Source organism: Puma concolor, chromosome A3, assembly GCF_028749965.1.
Source record: "Puma concolor isolate L17-30 chromosome A3, mPumCon1.1.hap2, whole genome shotgun sequence".
NCBI classification, from domain to species: domain Eukaryota; kingdom Metazoa; phylum Chordata; class Mammalia; order Carnivora; family Felidae; genus Puma; species Puma concolor.
Window position 1 is genome coordinate 27,127,622 of NC_141669.1, and position 23,360 is coordinate 27,150,981.

At 41.9% G+C, this 23,360-nt stretch overlaps 1 protein-coding gene across 6 annotated transcripts in view; it reads left to right on the top strand.

Moving 5' to 3' along the window:
* Positions 1-23,360, top strand: part of LTBP1 (latent transforming growth factor beta binding protein 1) — a 403,312-nt gene that overhangs the window by 36,053 nt on the left and 343,899 nt on the right. For all 6 annotated transcript variants that reach the window (XM_086700338.1, XM_086700340.1, XM_086700343.1 and 3 more), the window contains exon 3: positions 9,630-9,927. In XM_086700338.1, the coding sequence (XP_086556464.1) occupies positions 9,630-9,927 (298 nt within the window). The remainder of the gene's footprint in view (positions 1-9,629; positions 9,928-23,360) is intronic.

The window sequence follows — 23,360 nt, forward strand, 5'->3', positions numbered from 1 at the left end:
CTGCTTTCCATCAGTAGGTGAGCTTGGGCAGGCAGATTTCATTGGTCCTCAAGGAAACAAACCATTCTAAGAATTCTTTGTATCCTTTGTAGTCCCTTGGATATGATAAATCAAAATATTTGTCATTTACCCATTGAGGACCCCTCATTTCTCATGCCTTCTATGCCTTTGTTCTAGCACATAACGGTACAATGACTTTTTTTTTTTTTAAATGTCTTTCCTACTGGACTCTGATCTCCTTGAGAGCAGGAGGTTTGTTTCCTCCATCTTTTTATCCAGTTTTTAGCATAATATTAGCATAGAAGGGGGGAGGTCTTACTGTGTGAATGAGTGAAAAAGATAATATGATAGGATTAAAACACATTATAGATTTATTATTTAGAAATAGATGGTCTTCCAGTGAACCTAAAGGTGTCAATTATAATCGTACTCTGTATGTGCATAATAGTTTCGTCTGTAAAACCAAAGATTTGTCACAAACTTGTATTTATCATACATACGTGCTAGCATTAGTGCACAAAATAAAATTATACCATTAGAGAAGGTGATTGATAACTAACAAAAGCCTGTTTTAATTCACATGAACAGTATTAACATTTAAAAAAGCTTAGTGTCACATTAAATTTCTAATTTTGAATGGTTGTAATACTGTACTTGACTCAACCTGGATGCTTCTTTTGAATTTTTCGTTAGCATACATAACACGGCTGTGGACAGCTGACATATGTATGTGCATAGTGATTTCCTTCTTTGACTACTGTTAGAGTAAATTTCTAGAAATGAGGTACTGAGATATTTGGAACATGGTGTTAAACTGCTTTTTAAAAGGCTTGTGCCATTTTACTACCACCTTTGTGGTACTTTGTATTAATACTTTTATGTGACTTCTAGCCAAATATTGTATCTCCTTGTTTTAGTTGGCATTTATTTTTTTTTTTAAGTTCATTTATTTATGTTTGAGAGAGGCAGAGGCAGAGAGGGAGAGACAGAATCCCAAGCAGGCTCCATGTTGTCAGTGCAGAGCCTGATGCGGGACTCGAACTCCCTGAACAGTGACCTGAGCCAAAATCAGAGACGGATGCTTGACCAACTGAGCCACCCAAGGGCCCCTAGTTTGCATTTCTTTTGATGACTTGATTAATTTGGATATTACCCCACAAGTTTTTTTACTAATTGCATTTTCTTCTGTTCTCTTGTCTATTTTTGTCCTTTTTTTTTTTCTTCTTCAGTTTTTGGCTTTAACTTGTTAAAGACTTTTATTCTTTCTATATAATAGCATTTTCTGAAAATATTTTTCTGGTTTTTCTCTTCCTTTTGCTATTTTTAATTAAATGTTTATATAGTCTAAACTGTAGATCTTTAACTTTGTTTTCTTTTCTTTTCTCACGGACTTAAAAAAAAAAGTTAAGAAATGTTAATAAAACGACAGTAATAAGACCAGAAACAGAACCCAGAAAAACTGCTGGTGGTTTTTCATTACATGACTTACGACTTAATTATGTTCTATTCCATGAGTGATTTCACAGTTATTGATGGCATTGGGAGGAGTGTGTTTGGCCTCAGTTGACGACCTATTTTAAATTAAATCACATAGTAACAAGCTACTCCTGCTGAGCTCAGGCTTCCAGAACCTCAACCTTGCAGAACACAGCTCCTGGGGAATTAGGCAGATGGCAGCTCCGTACTTGACACAAAGGCATTAAACTCCTGAAAAAAGCCAGGAAATTCCACACACAACCTTTGTGACTTGCATTCCATATAATTGGTGCAGACTGTCTGCACAACCATCTGACTATCTGCTTGGTTAAGTTGTCACTTGGGATCGGGGATAGATTACAAAAGCAAACTGGGTAGGAGAGAGTGGGGAGAAAGCCTATGCTACTTGATAGCCTGACTTGGAGAGAGAACATGAACACACACACACACACACCACCCACCCACCCCTAAAGTATTTCACGTGGCTTTTCCTAACGATCAAACCCCCTAAGGGTTACTATACGTGTTGGTGCTTGGTTCACCTGTGTACAAAATTCGGTGATGTGGAATTCTTCATTATTGCATAAGGCTGGATAGAAAAGGCATGGGGATGCTATGCTAATATTTTTTGCTCATGAGGGATTTTGGAGGAAGCTGACCTGGAGACATTTGCGAGGCAAGCCCAGCATTTATTTGGGTTTGGTACAAGGAGCAGACAGAGTTAGACCAAGATGTGTGACCTCATGCTATGTTTCTTGTGATCTGATATCACTTAGTGTTATTGAATAACTTCAAAGGGCAGCTGGGAATTACTGTGAAGACACACACAGCAAAGCCATTTCTCACCTGCTGTCTCTGATCACAGAAGACACAGTTAGACTCACATTTCTCCGCGGGACACATGTGGTAGACATGCTACAACTTGTTTGGAGAGAAAAGCAAGGGGCAGAGATAGTCACACTGTTGGCCCTGTGTGGGCTGGGATGGGTTTTAAATATAACTAAGAGTTACTTTTTTAGAATTAAAAGCAATAGAGGCTGAGCTTCGGGGCATGGGTTACTTCCTAAAAATACAATTACCAAACTTTTAAAGAACTTAAGGATCAGCTTGTCAACTGGAGTTGGATTCAAATATGGAAGAAATCAGAGAGTATTTGTTTGGGGTGAAATCTGAGAATTTGTTTCAAATGATGAAAGGGGTTTTTCAGAAGACCGACCTGGCAGCCAGGACAGAGTAGGATTTCTCTGTGTATCCTCCTCACCCACGTCTTGACGTTGGCTTTCTGCAAGCTTAGGGTTTGTGGACTGAGGTCATCCTGGTCATGGTGGTGCTTTCTGACACTGACCTGCCTCATACCTGTTAGAACCACCTGTTGGCACCACTGTGATTAAGGAACATGTTTTAGCTGCTTCAATTCTCAATTGCCTTTGTGGGATTGCTTTTAAAAATTAGTTCGATTTTGAAAAAATAGAAAAATACACAGAAAAGTACAAAGGGTAGAGTAGTAAATCCCTATGTAGGTACTGTGCACAGCTGAGCTAAGTAGCCTTGTTGTCTGTCTCCTGCCCATCTGTCTTCTAAGGAAAAAAAAAAAAAGGGCCAGTAAAGTGATTTATTTTCTTCTCTTACAGTGTTCTACTTCTTTCCAAGAGGTGATCACTGTCATGAATTTCGTGTGAATGTGGTACATAATTTTTTATGTTTTTGTTGATTTCATAGGTCTATTAAAAATGACTGGCATTGTTTTATATGTTTTTTTTTATTTTTATTTTTTTTTTCAACGTTTATTTATTTTTGGGACAGAGAGAGACAGAGCATGAACGGGGGAGGGGCAGAGAGAGAGGGAGACACAGAATCAGAAACAGGCTCCAGGCTCTGAGCCATCAGCCCAGAGCCTGACGCGGGGCTCGAACTTCCGGACCGCGAGATCGTGACCTGGCTGAAGTCGGACGCTTAACCGACTGCGCCACCCAGGCGCCCCTGTTTTATATGTTTAAAAGATTACACGGACAGTTATTACAATCATACAAAAAATAGTATTCCAAAGTACCATCATATAATTTACTTTCTTCAGTGAATGTTATTTTCATGATCCCTCCATGGAGCTAGATGCAGATGTGGGTAATGATTTTAACTGCTGTGTAATATTTCATTGTATGAATATAATACAGTTTATCGATATCAGTATTTTCCTACTGTTACTGGTGTGCCATGAACATACCTGTATGTGTCTCCTTGAGCACATGACAGCAGAGAAGTAAAATCGCTGGGTATTAGGGTTTTCACATTAGAACCTTACTAACTATTGCCGAATTGCTTTTTACAGAGGTGAGTATAAAATATATCCTGTGAGCAGTACATAGTAGTATTTAATTGAGTTCCCATTTCCCTAAATCTTTGCTAACACTTGCACCTCCAGCACAGAGCCTAACCCCAGGCTCAAACTCACAAGATGTGAGATCATGACCTAAGCCGAAATCAAGAGTCAGACATTTAACCACCTGAGCCACCCAGGCACCTGGAGGGATCTAATTTTAATTCTTTTAGTTGAATGCCTATTTTCCAACACCACTAAGTAGTCCATTGTTTCTCTACCCGTTTATTATATCTCCTCCATCACCTTGCACAACTCCATATTTTAGTCTGTTTGTAAGTTTTATGTTATATTGTATTGACCTGTTTCTCTGTCTCTAAACTAGTGCCACATTATCACTTAAAATAATTTGTACAGTCTTTTCAATCATTTATGTAGACACTTAAATTGAAAATAACGATAGATTTGTTTCTTCCTTCCAGTTCTTTGACCTTTTATTTCTTTTTCTTGTTTTGTCCTATTAGCTGCACACTACAATACCACATCAATTATTAGAGGCTATTATAGGCATTTAGACTTGTTTCTGACTTTGATAGGAATGCTTCTACAGTTTCCTCGTAGTATTTGCTGTATGTTTTGGTATGCTGTTTGTTGTGGGATTTGCTGTAGGTCCTATTTACCAGAACAAGGAAATCCCCTTGTATTTCTAGTTGGCTAAAGTTTTGTTTGTTACTAGGAGTAAGTGATGAATTTTATTGGAAGTTGTTTTGCATTCATTGAGATAAATTCTCATTTAATGTTCTAACATGGGAAATTCCATAGACAGATTTGTTGACATTAAAGCCATCCTTATATTTTTGGTATTAGTTCTGCTTGCTTTTCTGTTTCTGAAATAATATTTTACTTAGGTATTTTGTGCCTGTATCCTTAACTGATTTGTGTGTTAGCTTTCTTTTCATGTACTCTTCTTGCCTGATTTTGATATCCAGGTTTGCTATTCTCTTTAAAGGGCTTTGATTCTGGGGGCACCTGGGTGGCTCAGTTGGTTAAGCATCTGACATACTGGGTTCTGCACAGATGGTGTGGAGCCTGCTTGGGATTTTCTCTCTGCCTCTCCCTCTCTCTCTCAAAATTAATAAACTTTAATAAACAAAAGGGGTTTAATTCTGGGGACTGTACTGAATGTCTTGACTTTGGCAGGTCAGGATTGGGAATTTGCACCTTACAGGTCCTGGGGAGTTTGGCCTCATGGTGTTCTGCCCTGTTCAGCTTAGTATCAGGTGAATGCTCAGGGAACAGTCTGCAGTTCTCTGAGCTATCTCTGTGTGCAGGCACCTTGCAGAAGCTCTTTTGTTGTTTCTGCTGCATCTGAACCTCTTAGGCTAATCTCCTTAACATGCTTTTGCCCTGGAAGTTTAGTAACTTGTCACAGTTTCTACCAGTGCATTGTGATTTTTCTTTTCTTTCTTTTTTTCTTGATGTTTATTTATTTTTGAGAGAGATACAGAGCATGAGTCGGGGAGGGCCAGAGAGAGAGGGAGATACAGAATCTGAAGCAGGCTCCAGGCTCTGAGTTGTGAGAGCAGAGCCCAGTGTGGGGTTTGAACTCAAGGACCACAAAATCGTGACCTGCGCTGAATGAAGTCATATGTTTAACCTACTGAGCCACCCAGGCGCCCTGTGATGTTCTCTTCTGTTCATCCTTGACCAGCTTGATTAAGAGTGTCCTATCCCTTCAAACTTCTTCTAGAATACATCAGATCTGGGCTTCTGAGATGGTTTCTTTAACTGCAGATTGTTTAATGCCACTACAGATCTTCTACATTAGCAGAGTGTATTTTAATATTAATTTGTGTTTAAAAACATCTTTGGAGGATTGGAGATTTGATCGAAGATGCAACTTGCAAATGGAGTCTGGAGGTGTAGACGTCATCATGGAACGGATTAGGAGCCCACTGATTGTATTCCCTTTTCAGATGTCGTCAACTCCCAGCATCCTTTGGAAAGGTGTGGCTCTGCTTTCACACCAGTTAGTGGACCAAGATGAGGTTAAAGCTCCCATCCTAGGGTACTGGAAGTTCTACGTAAGCCAATTAATGGACCTGAGTTTATAATCTCATTCGGGACATAAGAGAACTTGTTGAGATCATTAATGACATGTGGCAGAGTATAGGGACTGTGATGTGAAAGATAAAAGGGGACAGGAGTTCAGGTGTCCAACAGATCATGGTGGGGCCGGTGGGCATTTGAGAAGGACTTCATGGAGAAGGAGCTGGTTTCACATGAACACGAGCTTGGGAGATGTGTTTTGGGACAGAGCACCATGTGCAGAGGTGGGGAGTGGTGGGCTTCTGTAGGGATGGGCAGGGGGCAGTGAGGGTGGAAGGGGGGCTTGGGCCAGGTGCAGTGGGTCTTGAATGTATCTCATGGGCAGCTAGCTTGGGTTGAAAGTTTTTGAACAAAGGAGAAAAAAAAATCCAAAGAGCTGCATTTTATGAAACCCAGTCTGTCAGCAAGTCTGGATTAGGATTTTGTTCAAGTTTGGCTGCATGTTGCAATCACCTGGAGAGTTTAAGAAAAACAACAACAACAACAAAGACAAAAGCAACCTAAACTGATGTCTGATCCCCTCCCCCAGAGATTCTGATTCAGAGGCTGGTGTCAGCCCTGGGTTTTGAGAGTTTTAAAAGCTCCGCAAGTGATTCTAATGTGTGGCAAAGCCTGAGAACCACTGCCCACCCCACTGATAATATCTTGATGTAGTGTTTACTTATTGTGTTGAACTACTTGTGGCTGGGCAAATGCAGAATCGACTGGTGGAAAAAGTGGTTTTAAAATACTTCTGTAACATTTATTTATAATTTTCCACATAGTTCATTGCTTCGGTTAGAATAACAGTTTTCTCATAAGTGCCTACAAATTTTTGCATTGGCCATGAAGTAGATGATGACAATATATAAACTTTTGGAAGGGACCCATAATAATCTTGAGAATTTGGTCACATGGGAAGTTTTTTTTTTTTTTATGCATTAAAAATAAAAGGGCAGCAACATAAAACAAGCATATTTATCACAGCAAGAATTCAGACCTGGGGCAATGGAAGATTGTGCACTTCTGAAGCGCTTCTGGCGGCTGCCGCCGCTGGTCCAAGCACCACACTTTAGCAAGTGCCACACGAGAACCACAACGACATGGAGTCCCAGTTTCCTAGGAGAAACGGCTTGATAAAATGTGGTTGCAGGACATGAGGTTTGCTTTTCTTTTCATGGCAGGTGAGGGGCTTACCTTGGCATTGAGGGACTCTGTCCCACCCCTCCCTTCCCTGACCCAGGTCCAGCCAGCCCCTCCTGTCTGCATGCTCCAGGAAGCTGCTGTCAGAGCCTATGGGGGGTTAGGTGGAAGGGAAAATTGTCATTCTCCTTATTCTTTTTTGTTTTTAATTCTTTTTTTTTTTTTAATGGTTATTCATTTTTGAGAGAGAGAGACAGACGGATAAGAGACCACAAGTGGGAAAGAGGCAGAAAAGGAGGGAGACACAGAATCCGAAGCAGGCTCCAGGCTGTCAGCACAGAGCTCCACCAGGGCTCGAACTCAGGAACCGTGAGATCATGACCTGAGCCAAAGTTGTATGCTTAACCGACTGAGCTACCCAGGTGCCCCCGTGTTATTGTTCTCTCAACATTTACTGCAGAAGGGTGGTATCATATATAGTCACACTACTATATAACATGTTCTTTCTCTTATGGTAGAAAGTTTTTATAAGTTTAAGGTCTTTATATTATTCTTTCCCTGCCTCTCACATGCTACCAAATTTGTAGAGTTAAAAAATCTCTACCCTTTGATGCTTCGAATCCCTCTTTGTCCTCCTAAAGACAGGTTCTGGTTGTATATCCTCAGTGGTATTTTGGAAAATTTCATGATTGGCCCCCATCTGGGCACCAACTTTCGTATACTGCTCTGTGCAGCCTTCCTGGTAGATGAGGGGACATTTGCAGCACACCTTGGGAGGGAGGAGAAGTGGAAATCATTCTCAGATGTTAAAATGAAACATGTTTCTAATTGAAAGCATGAAGAGAATGTATACATGAAAGTGCCTGGGGGGGTGATCTTTGGCAGAGGCTCAGCTCTGAAAGCCCCGTCCTGTCCTCCCTCGTGGCCACTTCTGTTCTCTCTGGGTGGAGCCCATTTCCATTTCTGTGAGATTCCATAAATAACCATGGCCGAGTAGGGACCCAATGATCATTGGTTGGCCCGGAAAATGCTGATAAATTAGAATCCTGAACCCTGGAAGTGCATAGTTTTGGACTTAGAATTCTAGAAGCCTAATTTGGGAAGAGCTCTTGGGGACTGTTTTAGAACAATCAGTTACTGCCCTCCTGCCCCCAAACATGTATAGGTACAGAGGTTAAGGTTAAATAACAAGCTAAGGTCACCTAGGGAGCTGGTTGCATTTTTCTTTGCTTTTTAAGAATCCCTTCCCACTTTTGGAAAATTTGTCAGCCTAGTCTGACACTTGGCAGTCATTTCTTATCATTATTTTCTATAACTAATGGGAATCATATTGTAGGAAGATGGGAAAGCTGCTTCTCTCTTTTATAGAAAATCAGGAGGTTAAAGGGCTTTTAGGTCTTGGTCATTTGGCTCATCCATAGTTAAGCTTCCTCTTGTTCATATCCCTCATCTATTTTGTAAATGTTTATGGACTGAATCTGGCATTTCATTTTATGGGCGTTGTAGTAGTATGATCTGCTTGAGGACCAAGGGTTTAATTTAAGTCAAAAGTGGACTGATAACAAAATCAGCTGGTGTAAATCAGTGCATTTGGACACATAAACTGAAGGAATCCTGTCCATCAGCCTATATAACATTAACCTAATGAAATTTAAGTCGGTAACATCTCAACTTCTCTGGGACCTTGCCTGTGATGAAACCCACTTACCCATGACCCGTAGCCCCGCTAACTTTGAAACTCTGGCCACAAGTCTTGTGATTCCGAGTACGTGCATCCTAGCAAATAGGAGATAAAGGGCTTGCTTCTTCTTGGTTGCCTTTCATTGTAAGATTAGGAATGGTGTACAGGACACTGGCTTTTTGAAAACAGAAGTATAAAAGTGTATCTTGGATGATTCTCAACCTCTGTATCCTTCAGTCATGTAAAAACAAAAAAGTGAGTTAGTCTGCATTTCTGAGTCAGTCACTCCAGGCTCCGATAGCTTATGCAGGATGAAATTTGTAGCACTTTTTGGGGGTTGGGGATTGGACTTGGGCTTATCACATCTTATTTGGGTACCTGAAATTTAAACTTAAGCCACTGAGCACAATTTAAAAAGAAAGGCAAAGCATTTTCTTAAGTTTTCCATTGCTTCTGATGCATTTCTGAGAGGCAACTCTAATGAAGTGGTTAAGAATGATGACGTCGAAAAACACACACACACAAAAGCAAAAACAAAAGAAAGATGATGTTGGAGCCAGTTCACTTGGATTCAAGTCCCAGCTCTTCTATTTACTCATAGTTGTGTGACCTTTGGCAGATTACATAACCCTTGTGTCTATTTCCTCATCAATAAAACAGGCAAAATAAAACCTCTCCTTACCGCGGTTGCTGGGGAGGAGGGTGGCGTTCAATTTGTCGATACGTATTAGAACCGCCTGGCACCTGGGAAGCCATTAATAAATATTAGCTATCATTGTCATCATTGTTGTCCTTGTCATCATGTCTTTAAGTAAGGTTTTATTTTATTGGAGAGCGTTCTGGTGCTGATGTTAAAAGCCCTTGGAAGGACTTATTAAGTCTCCAATGCTTTTCTTCAGAGTTGTGTCTTCTGTTGTCTCCCTGCAGCAAGCTGTGTTCCACCATGCCAGAATGGAGGGATGTGTCTCCGGCCTCAACTCTGTGTGTGTAAACCGGGGACCAAGGGCAAAGCCTGTGAGACAGCAGCTGCCCAGGACACCTCATCCCCAGGCTTTGGAGGGCAGAGTCTTGCGGCTGCTTCCTCCTGGGTCCCTCCTGAGCAAGCAGCAAAGCACACTTCGTCTAAGAAGGCAGACACTCTTCCAAGAATCAGTCCTGTGGCCCAGATGACCTTGACCCTCAAGCCGAAGCCTTCCGTAGGACTGTCCCAGCAGATTCATTCTCAGTGAGTGTTTTCAACTTGCCTCTACTCAGGAGCATCTTAATTGCTGTCCTGGGAGATTGCTTTCAATCACTCTGCCTTTCCTGCACAATTGGTAGAAATCACTTGGGTAATAATGTCTCTTCTTTCTTTAAGGTTTTACATGTCATGCTTCTCCATCACGTCTTTTGAACATATTTGGTATGTGTGTTTAGCCTCTGCAGGGAAGATTGACTGTAAGCATGAACCAAAGCAGTAGTGAGGATTAGAGGGATCAAGGTTGGACTGGAAGAATAAAGAGAGTTGTTTCTGGTGCAGTTGTGAGTGTTACAACAATTCTTTTGGGGGTGGGGGAAGTGTCTAGAGTTTTGAAATAATAATTGAAGAAAGGAAACAGTGCAATTTGTAAAGATACATGGAAACAGCAGGAACTCAGCTTTGCGTAGAGAAGATATTCCAGATGAGAGCCCTGGGAAAGAGCGTTTCCCAACCTCGGTAGCAGGTTAAGTGTCTCTCCTATTAACACCATGTTTACCTCCCAGTTGCCACGCACGTCCATTTTTGGTGAATGAGCTCGTGTTCTATTTATGGGAACAGGGTTTTTTCTTAGCGTTTGGAAGTAAGTGCCATTCTGAATACAATGAGGACTCCTGGCTAAGACTGCTTACCCCTGGCCTCCTCCGAGGGGCCCGAGGAGGGGCTCCTGGGCTGCACAGGGTCCTTACACACATGGTTTCCTTTTAAATAGCTACTAGACATGGATCACAAGATGCAGAGTGTGCCACAACTCTCGCTTGTCATTTGTCTAGGAATGTAAAATACAGGAAGTTCTCCACTTGGAAATGGGCTTGACCCAGCGGTTCATTTGTAAGTCACTTGCTGGGAATTGTGAATACTTTTCCCCCCTAGAGACAGCTTCCACATGGTGATTAGTATCCAGTCAGCCCACAGAAGTTATTTAATCTGCTAGTGTAGATGAAATTATCCTAATTTATACTTCCCCTTCGAGTAGGCCACCTACTGTCCGTGCTGAGTGGGGTCTGCCTGCTTTTTCCTTTCACTTCTTATCCCCTGCTCCCCCCTTTTCATTCTGCTTTTTCTTTCCTTTCTTGTTGTCTCATTCTTCACTTCTGCCTTGGTGAGTAGGTTTGTGGGGCTAGTTTGAAGTCTAACCACCTTGGTGGCATTTCAGTTGGAAAACATGTTCCGGAGCAAGAAGGGATGATGGTTCCAGCCGGTGTTCAATAGTGGCTCACTCTGTGCCCAGGACTGTTTCAGGTGCTTTGCATGTATTATTAATTCACAACTCGCAGTGACCCCGTAAGGTGGGTGCTGTTAATTGACCTCATTTTACAGCTATGGAAACTGAGGTTTTTGGCAGAGTGGTTAAGTAATTTGGTCAAGGTCACACAACACAGTTAATAAGTGAGTAATATTAACAAACGTTAGGCTTTAAATAGAGGCGGTCAGGATTCAGCTTCCATGCCCTGAAGGGTGGTAACTTTTTCTGTAAAGGGCCAGGTAATAAGTATTTTCAGCTTTGTGGGACATAGGGTTTCTGTTGCAGCTTCTCGCTTGTGCCGTTGTAGCACAAAAGCAGCCATAGATGATGCATAAATGAATGAGTGTGACTGATCCAGTAAAATTTTATTGACGGACCCTGAAATTTGAATTTCGTATAAATTTCACACGTCACCCATGTGACTTCTTCTTCTTCTTTTGGTTTCTCCCCCAACCATTAAAAAATGTAAAAATATAAAAATTCGTAGCTCATCGGTTGTACTAAAACAGGCGATGGGCCACCTTTGGCCCTTGAGCTCTGTAGTTTGCTGACCCTTTCTATAAAACATAGTGGTGCTTTTTTGTGCCAGAGCATGAATGTAACTGTGTATCCTTGAAATGACACAAAGCTTTGACTATATCATAGCTAGACATCTCTTTTCCAGCATTGTTCTGGATCTTAAAAACAAAGAGCAATTCTGTGTTGAACTTTGCCTCGGCAATCAAGAGTCAGGTTACTGTGCATTGCAACGATTTTTTTCTAGCGTTATTACTTACATAAACTGTGAAGTAATTTACAAGCGACATCCTTCATCTTGAATATCACCATCTACTGTTAGAATTTGACCCTCTGTGATGTGTGTGTGTGTGTGTGTGTGTGTGTGTGTGTGTGTGTGGCTTGTTAGTAAGAACCATATGTCAGAAGTCAGATAAATGATTCAACTTTTTTTTTCTTTTTTTGGTAGCAGCAGTATAATTTAGACAAGAATGTTGTGAGTCAAAGAGGTGGCTAAGGTTTCAGTTCTAACATTGCTTTGGAAAAATAAGTCTGTGGATACATTTGCTTCAGAGGCTTCATCTTCTGAATGAAGATAGTTTTTGCCGTGGCATTGTTACAGGGCATGTGTATGTGGGTGTGCCTGTGATGTGCTTTTGGGTAAGGAGAAGGGGTGGCCCAAGGTGCTAACAATTCTGACCATTTCTTAAATGATTATTTTATTTTATTTTTTATTGTAGAGAAGGCGAGTGGGGGAGAGGGGCAGAGGGAGAGAGAGAGTCTTAAGCAGGCTTCACGCTCAGCATGGAGTCCGACCTGGGGCTCGTTCTCACAACTGTGAGCTGAAATCAAGAGTCCGATGCTTGATGGACTGAGCCATCCAGGCATCCCGATCTTGATACTTTCTTAATGAATGCTTATAGGTTGCCCTGTTATCTGGAGTATGAAGATGTAAAAGATCCACTTCTGCATTTAAGGAGGTTTTGAGATGATAGATGAGCTGTAACATGTGAGGGACACAAAGGCAGGAGGGGTGCAGTTGGCCCACAGGTGAATTTAGGTAATGATCTATAATCACCTGAAATCCTACTTAATCAAACTGCCAAGGAGCATACATGATAGGACTATTTTGGCTACTTTTAAGAAATGTAATAATTCTTAAGTCATCTTTTTTTAAGATTGACTGCTTTGGGATGTTTCAAGGTTTTGTTTTGTTTTTATCTATCGAAGAAGGAGATTGAGTTTCAAGGTTTTGTTTTGCTTTGTTTTTATCTATTGAAGAAGGAGATTGGTTAAGCCTCCTTAAAGTGCTTGTAGACACAAAGATACCTAAGATATCAAAATGTTTATTTTTTTAAATGTTTTTTATTTATTTTGAGAGAGAGAAAGAACAGGGGAGGAGCAGAGAGAGAAGGAGAGAGAGAATCCCAAAGAAGTTCCATACTGTCAGCACAGAGCCCGACGCGGGGCTTGATCTCACAAACTGCGCGATCATGACCTGAGCCAAGACCAAGTGTTGGAGGCTCAGCTGATGGAGCCCCCCAGGTGCCCCTCACACTGTGTATTGAGCGTTACATCTCTTATGTGGTGTATGAAGCCGTCTTGATCTCTTATCCAGCAAGGTGTTGTGGAGCACGCTCCGTGTCCCGGGCACGCACTGTCTAAGGCCTCAGGCTGGAGCACTGAACGAATACACAAAATGCCAGCCTCCCTGGAGCTTACAGCCTGCAAAGTGGGAGACAGGTGGAAGTGGCATGATGAGAACATGTGAGAAGTGCTGTAGGAGAAAGTAAACCTGTGGGAATGGATGGAGAGTGCTGGGTGGGTGCAGGGTGGAAAGGCATGAGATCTCTAGTGGTTTTAATAGGCTGTCGGGGAGGACCCAACTGGGAAGGTCACATGTAAGCAAAGACTTAAAGGATGTGAGAGCATGAACCGTGAAGACGAGTGCGTGCCTGGCACGTTTGAAGCAACAGTTAATTTAGGAAGACTGTGATGTTAAAACTACACATTTTAGGTACGTGAGTAGTAGTTGAATTGGTTTTACCTTTGGCCAGGTTAGTTTTAGACAGCTTGATTTAGAACCAGATACAGAGCTCTTGAGGAAATCAAAGGAAGGAGCAATTGTTTCCAGATTTTGGAGTGTTGGGGAAGTGGAGGTTCCAGGGATGGCTCTGGAGATGGCGAGCTTGAAAAGATGGTTAAATTTGGACACAAAGAACTGGATGGGAAGGGCATTTCCAGGAATGGCAATGATGTGCCATCAGAAAATATGGCATATTAGTGGGGTGCCTGGGTGGCTCCGTCAGTTAAGCGTCTGACTTTGGCTCAGGTCATGGTCTCATGGTTTGTGAGTTCGAGCCCCGCTTCGGGCTCTGTGCTGAAAGCTCAGAGCCTGGAGCCTGTGTCAGAGTCTCTGTCTCCCTCTCTCTCTGCCCCTCCCACACTTGTGCTCTGTCTCTTTTTAAAAAATAAACGCACATTAGAAAATAAACATTAAAAAAAAAAAAAAAGAAAGCATGGCATATTGGTTACCTACTGCTGTGTAACAGATCACCCAAAACTCAGCAGCCTAAAACAAACATTTATTGTCTGACATTCTCTGCAGGTGGGGAACCTAGGAGGTGCTTGGCTGGGAGATGTGCCTCAGTATCTCTCATGAGGTTGTAGTCAGCAGGGGCCACTCCACTAGGGCTGGAGAACCCACTGCCAAGTTCACTCAAGTCCGTGGCTATTGGCAGGAGGCTTCCCTCCTGGAAAGAGATTACTCATGGATCTCTCTGCAGAACTGCCTGAGAGTTCTCATAACATGGCCGGCTACTGGCTTCTCCTGGAGCCAGTGATCCCACACTGGAGAGAGCAAGGAGAATGCCACAGTGCCTTTGTGGTTGTCAGTCTTAAAGATACACACGTTTACTTCCACCTTATTCTACTCATTAGAAGTGAGTCACTCAGTCAAATGCACTCTTTCAAAGGGAATGAAGTTAAGCTGCGCTGTTTGAAGGTGTGAATATCAAAGAGTTTTTAGACATATTTTAAAAAGACCACATTTAGGATATGATTTGATTGGAACTTAATATAGATGCAGACTAGTGGTAATAAAAGGTTGTAAGGATTGGTTAAAAACCAAGGTAAACACTTAAGATTTCCACAAAACCATTCCAAAGAGAGACAACAAAGCAAGATAGAAAAAAAAAAAAAAAAACCAGAATAGAGAGGGAAACTAGTTTAGAAGAGGCTTAAGTAACTCACTAATCACAATGTTTGGACTGTGTCTATCCTGATTCAAACAAACTGTAAATAAAAGTAAAAGATGATGATGATGTATAGGAGAATCATGAAAATCTAGACATTGGAAATTTAATGATACAAGAAATGATTGTTGATTTGGGGGGGCTGTGGTGAAGGACTTCTAGTTATGTAAGGAGAATGATATTAAAGTATTTGCAGATGAAATTGTTTGATGTATGAGCTTTGAAATTATTCAGCGAGTTGAGGTACAGAGGTAATAAGATTGGCTCTGAGGGGATAATTACTAAAGCTGGATGATGGGTACATGGAGGTACAGAACTCTATTTTTTTTTTTTTTTTTTAGTTTATTTATTTTGAGAGAGTGCGAGTACTTGCACAGTGGAGGGGCAGAGAGAGAATCCCAATTCAGGGCTCGATCTCACAAACCATGAGATCATGACCTGAGCTGAAATCAAGAAAGAGTCGGATGCTTAACCAACTGAGCCACCCAGGCACCCCCAGAACTCTATTTTTGATATTTTCTGTAAGGAAGAGTAACTACAAGAACAACAACAACAAACCAAAATAAAATTTCAAGTGGGAGGAATGCTGTGGTGTTTTTCTGCCTTGGAATGAAGATTCCTCTGGCTGTAGTATCTGCAGTGGGTTAGACTTAGAGGTAATTAGATGACTCTGTAACAGGTGTAGCAGTGCTGGTAATATAGAGGAAGGAAGTGAACTCAGGAGTGACTATAAATTAAAAGCCTTGGCACCTCATGGAATGTGGGAGGCAAAGTAGAGAGAATGAGTGTGATCCAGACTTGGGACTGTGGGAGAAAGGAGGGGCATTGGGGTCTTTCTGACACAGCTGTATGGATGAATTGCCGGGATTATCCTCTGTATCCCAATAGTGGGTGTCAGTGGCTAACAGCTGGACACTTGGTCAGGTACTGGTTTGAAAAGACCTGGCTGGGGCATTCTGGCAGTACTCATTGCTCTAGTTGGTAGTTTCATTCATGCTTTTCATGGAAGGTTTATTATGGAGGTGTTCCTTTTTCCAGTTTTGTGGGCCGCATCACAGATTCTCCATGAGCTAATGAGAACACACGTGATGCCTTATCTTCTTGTATACAGATCTTGGCAGTCACTTCTGATGCTTTGAACTTTTACTTGATAATAATGGAGTCTAGAAGGTCTGTACTAAACCTTCAGGTTACTCTCAAATTGCATCCTGTAGATGTTACTCACATGCAGCTGTACGTGTATTTGTGGAAGAATTGCCACTGTTAGGTAGCATATGTATCTCCACTGTCTGTCTTTAGTCCTATATGCAAAAAGGTGTTAATGCTTATAACTCCTAGCTGGGAGACTCCACTAAGGAGCAAAATTCAAAAACGGTTCAGCTTTCCAGAGCTTTTTCACCACCTGTCAGTGTCATCATTCACACATATATTGAAGTTGCTCATAAAAGTTTGTTGTCAGCCCCTAGTGCTGCTCACTGAGACTGTTTTGACTTGTGTGAAAGGTCTGTCTTTATCCTTGTTCGTCATGATGGATGCTATAGGCACTGACCATGAAACCGCAAGGTGGAGGTCATGAGAGGCATTCTTGAGCTCTTAATGTCTTTTGGTCACTAGAGAATGTTGGTATAAATGACCACTGCTTTGCCAAATGGGGAACTATTATCTGTGTGGTATAAGGAGGAAGCGCTTTTGCCAGAGACACTGGACCCCAGTCCCTTGTCTTTGAGCTTGAGAAGGAAGTCTGGTTTTACTCAGGATATGGATGTCAAATCTATCTAGGGAGCTCACATGTGTCCTGTCTTTTGTCTTCCCTGGTGATGGCTCTTTTCATCATCTTATGGTGTCCTGATGTTAGAAAGGATGGTGCTTAGTTTCTCTGGAAAAATAAGTTTTGTCCTGTCTCAGACCAGGTGAGGGGACTGCATTTATGTGATGGCACTGACTTATCCCTCTCCTTCATTCTCTTCGTCCCAGGGATGCGGTGAAGAGAAAAGAAGCAAGTGAGCAAATGTTCTTTTAAAAGACAGGAGTATTTCACATGCATTCTATATTTATCAAGTGAGCTCATAGTATGCCAGATATTTTCTAAATATAGGCAAGATTCTTTAGAATCCACATTGGGATGATGGGGTCCATTTTCAAAGTTCTTGAGAACTGAATGCTCTGCATTTACTATGGGTTGGTTGATAGGAAGCAGTGTTGAGTGATGTTTATGCTGTGGAGGAGAGGGTGCTCCCCTGTCCTTTATCTCTGCCCCGCTCTTAGCTTCCGGGCGCTGTGGTTGTGAGTCTTTTAAAAAACCCACAAACTATATGCTGTGATATCTACAGGGGTGGGAAGCTTGGTGTAATATTCTCTCCTAATTAACAGCAACAATAAAATGTAAGCTCATTACCTTTATTTGGACTTTCTCATACTATCCCAATAGGTGGGAAAAACCCCAACTCATTATAAAAACTACACCAGTAGTTAAAACTTGGGAGAAGTTTCAGGCTTTTTGTAGCATGATAGTTGAGATTGGTATCTTTCTTGAACTTATTTAAAAAGCAAGGAAGTGATCAGGACTTGAATGGGCATTTTCCCCAAAGGATCTCTCAGTTTGAATCTCTCAGAGTAGAGGGGGGACCTTGCAGTATTGACCCCCATCCCCACCCCCCCTGCCCCCCCACCGCTGATCTTCCTACGGGGTTCTTTCTATGCTTCCTCTGCTCCCCATTGTCACAACACTTACTTCACAGTCTTTTGTCTCTTTATTGACATAGGTACACAGAAGGGCTACGATAAATGTTTAATACATTTTTTGAGGTTTTTCTAGAGAAAAAAGTCTAAATCCTTGTCTGAGTATTCTTTCATGAATACCTACTTATGTTGCAAGACGTTACCTTTTTCTCTTGGAATATACTGTCTGCCTTTGTAAAGCCCTGCACAGTTTTGCAGAATACTTTGTATTCCTGTTGTGTCCACCTAACATGTCTATACGATGAAGGTTTTGATGCTACTTGATGATGTGGAAAAAAAAAGGCAAAGTGGCAGAAAATTGAAGAAAAGGAACTCAGTCCAAGGATTTTAGTGTTCACTTTTTGACGCTTTAGGGATGGGTGAGAACTCACAATTGGAACCAGTGACTGATTTTTATCATTTTATATGCATACTTTAAACTTTTAAAAACAATTGAAGTGCAATTAAAATTACATACCAAAGAGTATACTAAAGTGCACACAGCCTCATGATGATCCCGAAGTGATAACACACTCCTGCATGGACCGTACACGTCAAAGAGTGGAACACTGACAGCACGACAAAGACCCCTTGTTTCCAGATCGGACCTCTTCCTCCTTCCCAAGTTGCTGTCTTGACTTCTTACACCAGACGTCAGTTTCTCAACAATGTATGTATAAATGAATCCCATAACGTGTATTTTTTTCACTCATTGTTATGTCTGAGGTTGACGTATGTGGTTGTGTGTGACTGTTGTTCACATTTACGTTGCCAAAGATCACTTCATCATACGAGTATACCATAATTTATTATCTGATCCGCTCTTGATGGATGTTTGGAATTTTTCTAGTTTTTGGTTCTTAGGAAAAATGCTGTAGGTAGGCATGTGTGGGAATTCCAGAAGAAGACCTTTGCGAATTCATCAGAAAACCAAGCCCAATTGGACATGGCAATGTCAAGGTTTGAGAGGGACTTCATAATCCATTGTGCAAAGTTTGATCATACTAGTATTTGTTGGTCAGCGCTGTTCTGTTGCTTTAAAAAAAACATGCACGTAGGGAAGATAGTGGGATGAGATGGTGTTTGAGGAGCCGGGAGCAAGGAACCTTTTCTCCTGAGTGGGACTTGGCAGGAAGAGTGCGCTGTAGGATGGGGGTGGGGGAGGTAGGGGAGGGTAGGGGAGCTCACTTGTGTGTTTCCGTGTGTGTACCCTGCAGAGTACCACGAAGAAGGCTTCACCAAGAGTTTTGAGATACAACTGACTGGGCTTAAGTTCTGGTGAAAGATAACATCAGGAATTGGAAACTCAAAGTGTGCAATTAAAAAGGGCAGCTGCTGGGCTAGAGTTTGCTCCCCATTTAATTGCTAGCAATTAGGCTGCTGTTTTGGTGTTGTGTAATAATTATAATAGTAGCTAATATTTACTGAGTGTTTATTCAATGCTAGTTCTCTTCTTCCTCTTCTTTTCTCTTCCACTTAAATTTTTTTTTCATGTTTATTTATTTTTGAGAGAGAGAGAGAGACAGAGCATGAGCAGGGGAGGGGCAGAGAGGGGGCAGAGAGAGGAGACGCAGAATCCGAAGTAGGCTTCACGCTCTGAGCTGTCAGCACAGAGCCCAACGTGATGTGGGCTGTGAGATCATGACCTGAGCTGAAGTCGGATGCTCAACCAACTGAGCCACCCAGGTGCCCCTCTCTTCCACTTTTAAGGACACTTGTAATTGGGCACATCTGGATAATTCAGGGTACTTTCCCCATCTCAAGGTCAGCTGATGAGCAACCTTAATTTCATCTGCAACTTTAATTTCCCTTTGCCCGGCAACCTAACATATTCATAGGTTCTGGATGTGCATGTCTTCGAGGGGCCATTATTCTGGCTATTAGAGCATTTTATCAAGTACCCAATCTTGTTTTGCTGATCTTTTCTGATACTCAAGAGTGAGCTATAATTGCAAGGGATAGTAAATAATCATCAGAGTACCCTTCAATTAATAGTATAGCCAGTCCTTATGACTCTGATAAAAGTTAGATTTAAGCCCTTCACGTAGATTGAAGGTCTAAATGTGGCCCCCGCTGTTCTCTGCAACCTTGGGACCAGCACCCTCAAGCACTTGTGGTGGCTGGAAGAGGGGAAAACCAAGATCCTAGAGATGGTCAGGCAGCAGGAGGGGCCCTGGCTGTCTTTATGCCCTTAGTCTCATGGAGCTAGGGATTGAAAAGTCAACACCACTCATAAACAAGTATTTTTGACATCCAACGGCCCCAACCACTAGACAAAGTGGCCTTGGGGCTCTGATTGCAGTTCTCCTTGGGGGAGTTGGGAAGGGGTGGGCAGACTTGGAGTGGGGAGAAGGCTAGAAATGTCTCTTCCTTCAATAGTTAGATTGGGGTTCTTGAGCCTGATAATGTATTTCCCGTATGGCTAGTCTCTGTTGAAATAAATTTGTGCCCCGGAAATGAATTAGTTGTCAGAGGACCTCCTGCAAACTGGTGATGGAACTGGAATGGAAACACACATGAATCCACTGATAAGCAGTTGGGATAGAACGCAACGTGGTGGACGCATGCGACCATGTACTTGAGCCCTGGCCTGCATGGTTCATTCCAAACCCAAGAATACTTTTTAGAGCCTGACTTTGGGTGTTGTGTAGATTATAGGAAAAATTCCTCTTTGCATTTGGATATGTTTGGCATTCCATGGATACCGCCCTTGAATCCTTCCAAGGTGCCCCTAGGGTTGCACTAAATCCTCTTCCCTTGTTTTCCTTGGCTTAACATTTAGTTTATGTTCAAGCAAGTGTAGACTGAATTTTAAGACTAAATTTTTATAGTGGCCCTCTGCCCCAGAGTTGCCTGGGATCAGAATAAATAACTTAGAAGATGTGAGTCCTACATGAGGGAGGAGACAGTACAGCTCATATTATGCAAAATATGCTTAAGGAAATAAAACACAAAGTTAACTTGTAAACATGCTTAGAGTTTGTATGTTTTCACTGTGGTTCTCAATGTCGAGTGTATTTTTTATTCTTTTATCTGTTCCTCAAATGCATTAGAGATATCCTAGCAGAAATAGCCAATCCTATGGCCCCAGAGGCAGGAACTCCTAAGGGGAAAGAATGTCTACTTAAACACTATGGAGAAAAGAAACCCTAAATTTATAATCCAGGAAAAAATGTCTCATTTTTCAGGACTGCTGTTTCTGGACAAGCTGTTGACGTGTTTATGCAGGATAGCAGGAGGGACCGGGAAGACTGGATGGAAATTAGTAGTGGGTTGGAGAATGGTCCTATGCCCACCAGAGTTAGGTGGGTTCTCCCATGAGTGGGGTGTAAAGTGGCAAAACTCTGACTGTCCCTTGTATCCCAGGTGCTTCGGATTTTATTGAGTATGAAGTCCAGTCCACAACTGGAGGGATCTTTTCAAAACATAAGTCTCATCTCGCCCTGCTCTGCATAAGAGCCTTCAGTGGCTTCTCAGTGCTCTGAGGATAGAGATGAGTTCTCCCCTCCTGGGACATCAGACTCTTATCCTCTGATTGTCATCATTGACAGGCACCAACCTGTCACCATGTCCCAGGCAGCTCATTAACCCTGTCCAGCTCCTTCCTGACACATTTTGTCCGTCTGCAACCTACTGCCTCCCCTTGCACACGCTCCTCTTCCCTGTTAACACCTGTTTCTTTTATTGATTTCAGTTTCCTCTGGGAAACATTCCCTGACACCTGTTACTCCCTCAAAGATGCTCTCATGACCCCTATTTCCCCATCCGCTCCCTTCATAACATTCATTTCATTTCGTGTGATTTACTCTTCTTGGTGAATGCAAATGTATATTATGACTTCTCTGGATCTGAAAGTCTGACCATGCAGGAATGCAAATACTAGCCCATCAGCTAAGTTGCCTCAGTTTCCTGAAAGTAATCAGAAGGGACCGGTTGAATGAGTCGCTGATGAGAGTAGTCAAAAGTTTTCTCAGTCATAATGCTCTCCATTCTGGGGCAGTAGTTCAGCCCTGGCATCCTGTCCTTCTCTGGCACTTCCAGGCGACAGTAGGACTCGCTTGCTGTGTATCTCTGGCTGTTTTTCTTTGGTCAGGCTCTAGTTCTCTGGATCTTCTCTTCTTGACCTTTTCACTTCCAAGTCTTCTTGATCCTAGCACTTCCTAGGATGCCTGTGATAGATGTGAGGCACATTAGCAAGAAAAAAAATATGGCAGCAAAGCCCAGGCAGCCAGTCTCTTGGGAAAATTACTGAAACTGACACTGAAAATCGCATTTTATGAGCTTGAAGACTCGTTAGTACTCATGAGTATTTAATTAAATACTAAGTGATTTGCACCTTGACGCAAGATTGGCTCAGTTTTCAGACAGCAAACCGGGATGTGCAGGCAAACTTTAATTATTTTTCATTGAGAGTTATTTTTCACTTAGCGTGAAAAATTTTTCACTTAGAGTTCATAGGATTCCAGAGTTATATAATTGGCCAAGTTAGCTCTCAACAAAACACAAAGAAATATTTTATCAATATCACTGTCTTTGTAAAGAATTAATCCTGGGTATTTGTCCCTTTTTTTTTTTTAATTTTTTTTTTTTCAACGTTTATTTATTTTTGGGACAGAGAGAGACAGAGCATGAACGGGGGAGGGGCAGAGAGAGAGGGAGACACAGAATCGGAAACAGGCTCCAGGCTCTGAGCCATCAGCCCAGAGCCTGACGCGGGGCTCGAACTCCCGGACCGTGAGATCGTGACCTGGCTGAAGTCGGATGCTTAACCGACTGCGCCACCCAGGCGCCCCATATTTGTCCCTTTTAAGAGCTGAGTGTAATGGGAACTAGAATGAGAATGTATTAGGTACGATCTTGTTTCCATCTTTCAATATCTTCACAGGTCATAAAATTTTATCACTTAAAGGGATGAATGTCTTGCCTAGAGTCACATGGGTAGTAGCAGAGCTGTGACTTGAACCCGACCTCTTATACTATGATCTCCTTGTTGTTTTTTATATGTTATTGTCTGTCTGACTCTCTGGTATCAAAATTAATGAAAAAACTTGCACAGTATTTTTGAAGCCCCAAACCTAAGAAAGATAGAGGAGAGATGAAAAACTTGAGTCATTTCACGAGTTTTCAAGTAAAACACTGTTGTTTGATGAAATGTTTTTATTTTCAAAATGATCAAAATTCACTTATCAAAATGTATTCTGTCTCAAGGAGAAAATGTGACAGTTATTTCTTTATTGTTAGTTACCAATGTAGAAGCCGTTCTCACATCTTTAAAAATTAATTGGACTGTCTGCCATGGACAGGGAGGTTATTTTTAAACAATTCTCATCTTGGGGCTTTCTTGACTTGGGCATCACTTTTACTGCTTGTGAAATGCACTGCCTTATTTCTTTGCCGGATGTTGGGGTTTTGCCAAGTGCTGGTATTTGGAGATTTGATGGACAGAGTCTAAAGTGAGACATCATTCTTCCTTAATTTGTTCAAAGCCTCTTAATGCAGCAGCTAATCCTTCCTAATTATATTTCTAGGAAGGATGTTCTTAACTCCCGCAGGAAGACGACATAGACATTTTGAGATGATTAGGATGCACTGCACTCTGAGAAAAGGAATTTGAAAGGAAGTGCTTTCTGTTTCCCCTACCTCACTCAGGGAGTACAAAGACCCAGTGGCCTTTGAGGCCCTTCGTGAAACTTTTCTCTCTGTTCCTT